This window comes from Haliaeetus albicilla, chromosome 2 (genome assembly GCF_947461875.1).
Source record: "Haliaeetus albicilla chromosome 2, bHalAlb1.1, whole genome shotgun sequence".
NCBI classification, from domain to species: domain Eukaryota; kingdom Metazoa; phylum Chordata; class Aves; order Accipitriformes; family Accipitridae; genus Haliaeetus; species Haliaeetus albicilla.
In genome coordinates, this window is record NC_091484.1 from 71,668,637 (window position 1) to 71,674,636 (window position 6,000).

The following is a 6,000-nucleotide window of genomic DNA, read 5'->3' on the forward strand; positions in this document are numbered from 1 at the left end:
TCTGTTCAATTTTTTCCTGCTTTTTGGTCACAAGCTGTCTCAGAGGGTATTATAGATTTCTGAGATGTCTGTTATTAAATATTCTTGCACAGTGTTTTCTGAAATATTATTTGTGAAGCGTGCATCGGTGCTGACTTGTTCGCTATGAGCATTTGTTCCTCCAACCTGAGGCTGTGTGGGTTCATCTGAGTGGACAGGCAGGTCAGGGTTCGTGTCGCTCTCGCCTGAGCAAGTGGGTGGAAGCCTCCCTGTCATCAGCCAGCCTTCTTCACCATCACAGTTTATTTTCCAAAAATATTCTTACATATATGCTTGAAACTGGCTTTTCACAAGTAGTCCTACGACAAACCTGTTTACTCAAATAACTACAGGATCTGAGCTGGAATTTCTTAAGGACACGCAGAATAAATAAGGCAATTCAGTTTGATTCTACAAAATATGACCATATATAAACTACCCTAACCTGGATTTCTTCACCGCTAAGGGAATTAGCTAACAAATGTCCTAAAGCACTGCCAATTTCTTTTCTTTTCTTAATGAAAAGCTGAAGAGTTACAGGAAAAATAGGAAGAAAATGTTAACAATGCCAGAAGAAAGCTGGTCCTGCTTGTTTTCTAGTAAAGATAACAGATCTACTGTACCAATTCAAGTAAAGGTACAAATATTATAAAAGAAACATCAGTTGGGGCTTGTCTATGTAGGGAAATTGGCCAAAATAAGCCATTCTGCCAAAAAAAAAAAAAAAGGAGACTAAGAAATAGCTGCTCTGGAGCACCTCCCCATGGGGGCAATATCACCCGATAAATGAGGTTTTGGTTCCAAATAATCACTGTATCTTCTGAGTGGAGCTTTCTAGAAGCAGATGCCTTTTACTTTAGAGCAGATTATCCAAAGAATGTATTTCAGATGTTGGGACTGATTTTATTTCACTGTAGATACTCCAGACATTTTTCTCCAGGTAGATAAATCCTTGCAGCCAGATCTGAAGATGTTGGGAGTCAAAGGGCATCTTTCCATTGGCTTTGGTGGGATTGGGCACTTAGAGGTTAACAGAGTAAACAAGCAGCATGGATTTATGAAAAGCAAATCTTGATCAGCAAACACTGAATTCCTTTTTATAGAAATAGAAAATTTGTGAATTCAGGTCTGACACTCAAAATATGTGGGATTATCCATGTGAGCACAGTTCAGGACTGCTCAGTTGGGTCCTTGGATTTTAATAAAACAGTCACTGCTGTCTCCCGGCGTCTTACTCCCAACATTAATTCAGATTGACGTGGTTTCGAACATCTCTCAGCAGAAAGAACTGAGGAATGGCAATGAGCTGATCTGGGGGAGCCTCCGGTGGCATCTCAACCGGGCAAGACCCCGACGCAAGCCCCGGCCACACAGGTGAGGACATGCGGATGCACTTGGCAGCCCGTGATGGGTTTGCTTCACCAGTGATATTCAGTGCATCCTTTCCTCTGCCCCATGTCACCCTCTCCCTCCCTGCTACAGCCCCACCACAAATACCTGCTGCTCTTCGGACATGAAGGATGCTCTCCCTATTACAATCAAACTAACGAGCGTGCCAGCATGCACTTTATCACATACCTGAGCCCTATTGACTCCTAAAGGTTATAAGCATGTGCTGAAATGATTTGCTGAATGGGGAGCTTATTTGCCAGCTATTGTAATGATCTAAGAGAAGTAGTGAATGGTTTGTTGATGTAATGTGCAAACTAAACTGAGGTGGGTGGATTTGGAAATCCCAAAGATGAGAGCAAAATAACGTACAGGAATCTGAAAAGGCAGGAAAAATGAGTGGAGAATAAAATGAGATTCAACATAGAAAATAGAAGCTACTACATTTGTGGAAAAATAATCTAAACCCCAGATATTCAATCAGTGATAAAAAACCAAGAAGCAGTAATGCTGCAAGAGATCTAGAGATGATAGTGTGGAGTAAATTAGACATGAGTTTGCCTTGAGATATGGCAGCAAAAAAAGGCCAATTTGATTTGGGGCTGAAGACATCACATCACAGCGCAAGAAGGTAATAGTCCGTCTGCATATGGCTCTGGTGCGGTAGCGCCTGCAGTATTTAATTATGGGCACCACATTACCTGAAAGATAGTGACAGATTGAAAATTATTCAGAGGAGAGCAATAAAAATAGTTCAGAGGCTGGCAGGATTGAGTTATGAACAAAGGCAGAGTAATACGGACGCAGAGCCCGTGCTGGCGAGGTGCTTATCCCCACAAGCAGGAGCGGGTGAAGGCAAAGCTGGCTCTGTCTTTCACCATTCCTCCCTTATTTCAACACAGAAGTGGTGTGTTCATGGGCCCCAACGCCAGCAACACCTGCTGAGGGAGCGGGCATGCAGCAACCCACTTGAGATGTGTGTCGAGAAACAGGAGCAGAAAAGAGAAGAAGCAAGAAAAATTCAAATATTGGAGCTGAGGTTCATGTCTCTGGCTCCTCTGAAGCCTCTGGTTTGGGGTGCTAAGTCACGTGGCAATGAAAACCCTGGCTGCAGGGAAGGGAGATGGAAACCCAGGTCATGGCTTGGTGGACACCCTCGAATTTAGCACCCACTCTGCCTCCAGCCCAGGGAAGCAGCAGAACCACAGGCTGAACACGCGGCTTGGTGCAGCCAGACCTTTCTCCATGTGGCTGATCAGCCTGTGAGCTACCATGGAGGGAGGGATGGGCGGAAGCTTCTGAGCAACAGCAAGTCAAAGAAAAAGATGGGAATGAGAACGGGAAAGGGAAAGGCATCATGCAAACAGCAGGATAGAGGGATGCTCAGGGAATAGCAAGAGAGGGGAAGAAACGTTGAGGATCAAGGGCTGGAAGACCAGAACATTTGCAGCTCTAATACCCAACTCAACTGAAAAATCTGGAAAATTTATACTCTTGTGCCTGTTTGAATTTTCCTTTTTTTTTTTTTTTTTTTTTTTTTTTATGGTAGGATGCATGTGTATTTGTTGAGATGGGAGAAAGAGGCGAGAAGGTGCTTCAGAGAAGCCGGAGGACAGGAAGAGGAGCCGGGCCAGGGAGCCCAGGTAATACAGAACAGGCTTTGGAGTTGGGGAGGGGAAAAGGAGCCTTGTTTTGCCTTCTTTCTAAAAAAGGAATTTGTTGGGCAGAAATAGTAAGTAAGAAAGGGCCATGATAAGAGCTCTTTGTTACAGTTAGGGAAAATCTGGTACAGAAAATTTTGAAAATGTTGGCAACATCAGGGACTGACAATATAATGTAATGGCGTACAGTTCTGAACAGAGGCTTTCTGCTACCAGGGGCAAATGTGTATGTTCCTTTCCAAAATCTTCCTAATATCCTGAATCACCTTTTGATCCACCTTGTCAATAGAAATGGTGAAAAGCACAATTTAAACCTACGAGTAGTGGGCAAATATCTTGTAACCAGACAGAAACGAGCTATCCTGCGCTGGTGAGGGACCTGACAGTGTTGTGTATCTTGAGATGACCTGGCTGTGAGCTGATAGCACATCACTTAAACACAGTTCCCTCGCTTCCCGATAGCACCTACGGGTATTTGTTTCAGTATAACTCTGTTCTTGCTGATCTATGTTCCATTTTTACTGTGTAAGAGAAGTGTTTGATTTAATGGAGAGAATACAGCCGGGGTCTGTTTGGCACACAGACCCTGGCAAGCAACTTTTCTATCAGATACAGTTTTATTCTATGTCTGAAAGTATGATGGCATTGGTGCTTGACAGCAGATTCATGCTGTATCTTTAAGATTTCCCTGGATTTGGGGCATGTAGATGCCACTTTAAAAGCACTGTCATTTCCCGTATTTGAAAGTGACTCTTTTCTGAATAGTATTTCACTGGGGATTTTCTTTGAGAAGAGAACAGAGCTGGATGAAAAGAGTGCAGATTTACACACTTCTCAAGTTGAGCCACTGTGCAAATGTACTCCATTCACCTCTCCCTTTCCATTTTTTTTTAATCTCGTACATTTAAAATACATTTAAAGTTTGTACAGGTTTTCAGCAGCCCTAATAAAGTCAAAAAGGCGTTTGTCCTGTAACTGGAAAACTGATTACAGCGTAGGGCGAGAGGCTGAGCCTGCACCGCTCGATGCGCAGCCAGTGCCCTTCATCCCCCAGTAAGGAGCCTCACCAAACCCAGTGGCTTGGTCACTGGCTAAAGTGGAGACCTGCTTCTAGCCTTTCCATATTTTACCCACTGATGGTTTAATATAACATACAGATTCAATGCAAGGACCAGGATCCTTTCTCCCAAGCGACTGCTCTAGCCATTGGGCTATGAGCTCCTGAGCATCTTTCCCACAGTGACCTTGCTCTCCCTCTCCAGCCATCCACAAAGTCTGGTGCTCATGGCTGTGACCTATAGAAAAAATACCCCCATCAGCTCCCAGCTTTGCCCCACAGGCAGGGATGATGGGGATGCATGTGGCAGGACACATGCCTCCGTGCAAACCGAGGCGTGGGAGTGAGCAGCGATCGTGGCAGAGAGGGAAGAGCATGGCAGCTACCGTCTGCACGGTCAGGCTAAGCCTGGAAGTGGAAGTCTCATTCTTGATTTCTTACAGTCTTTTATTGATATCAGTGCTTAATGTCTCATGGTGTACCATAATAAATACTTCTCTTGTCCATGTGTGGTTTACTTTTTCTTTATGCATTCCTAAGAAAGCCAAAGCTTTCCTTTCCTTTCCTTTCCTTTCCTTTCCTTTCCTTTCCTTTCCTTTCCTTTCCTTTCCTTTCCTTTCCTTTCCTTCACTCTTCTCTTTTTACATCAGAAAAAATAAGATTTCACTCCTTTTTTTCCTGCAAACCCCCTGGTGTGGTGGGATTTTCAGTGCTCCATAGTTCCTAAGGGAGTTCATGGCACCATTTCAAACAGGTCTCTGAGAAAGTTCCCTTCTGAGCAAGTAAGTTTTAGTATAATAACAAAAAGTTGCATTTTGCCTGCAGGAGGAAGGCAGTATTGACCAATATCTCCTTGTCTGAGAGCATGAAGTGACCTTGGGGATACAGTAGACTTCATTGCTGAGAACTGAGACATTTATGAGCCATCCCACAGGGAAAGGCAAGGTTGGTTTTGTTGCTGGGCTCCGGGGAACATGTACTGCAGGTGATGCTGGCAAGGTTTGCAGGCAGTGAAAAAATAAGAGGCTTTTTGCTTTTACACATGTATAATGTAAATTCTCTTCAATGAAGGGAAAGAATTGATTTTCCTATTTAAAAGATATATATATATAAGTATGTATGTATGTATATATTAAAATAGGGACTGACCTGAGAGGAGAAATGTCAAAAAAAGTGTGGGGAGAATGCCAAAAGAAAAGTATTCCTCCTGATGCTGAAAACTCAAAAATGGGCTATTTCAAATAAAATGCTGTGGTCTGACAATCCCAACCTGACCAGACTGTTCTGCAATGAAGTTAAATCATTTGATTTCTATGGGGGGCAAATGAGCAGTGCTGCAGGGCTGGGTGAGCCCTGAAGGACACGCCGTGTCCCATGCCCGAGGCAGCTCCCTGTACCAGGAACATCCCTTACTGCTCCTCTAACCCAGCCTCAAAACCTCCAGTGCCAGATTTTTTACAATACTCCCAGGTAACCTCTCCCGGTGCTTAACTCTCTTTATAGTTTGACATTTTAGCTAATATCTAACCTACATTTTTTTTTTTTTTTTTGCTGCAAATTAAGCTGATTATTTCTCGTTCTTCCCCCAGTGGATCTGGAGAACAACTGATGGTGTTTTTCTCTGCAACAACCTTTTACATCTTGGAAAACCATTACCCGTCCTCTCTTTCCTAAATTAAACAAACCCAGTTTCCTCAGACTTTTCTCACAGGTCAAGTTTTCTAAACTTTTTCATCTTTCTTGCTCTTCTTTCAACTTTTTTAATACTTTTTAAAGTCTGGCATCCAAAACGACACACAGTCCTTGAAATCCAGCAGCTGCTCAGTCCGATATTAACATTAACACATTGCAGGAAGGGATGTGTGCTGGTTTTTC

The 6,000-nt window shown here is 43.3% G+C and overlaps 1 protein-coding gene across 1 annotated transcript in view; it reads left to right on the forward strand.

The window, feature by feature from the left end:
- CNPY1 (canopy FGF signaling regulator 1) overlaps positions 1–5,734 on the forward strand; it is a 32,042-nt gene extending 26,308 nt beyond the window's left edge. The window contains 1 exon segment of the mRNA XM_069799866.1: positions 5,715–5,734. Coding sequence (XP_069655967.1) covers positions 5,715–5,734 — 20 coding nt within the window.
- The last annotated feature ends 266 nt before the right edge of the window (positions 5,735–6,000 follow it).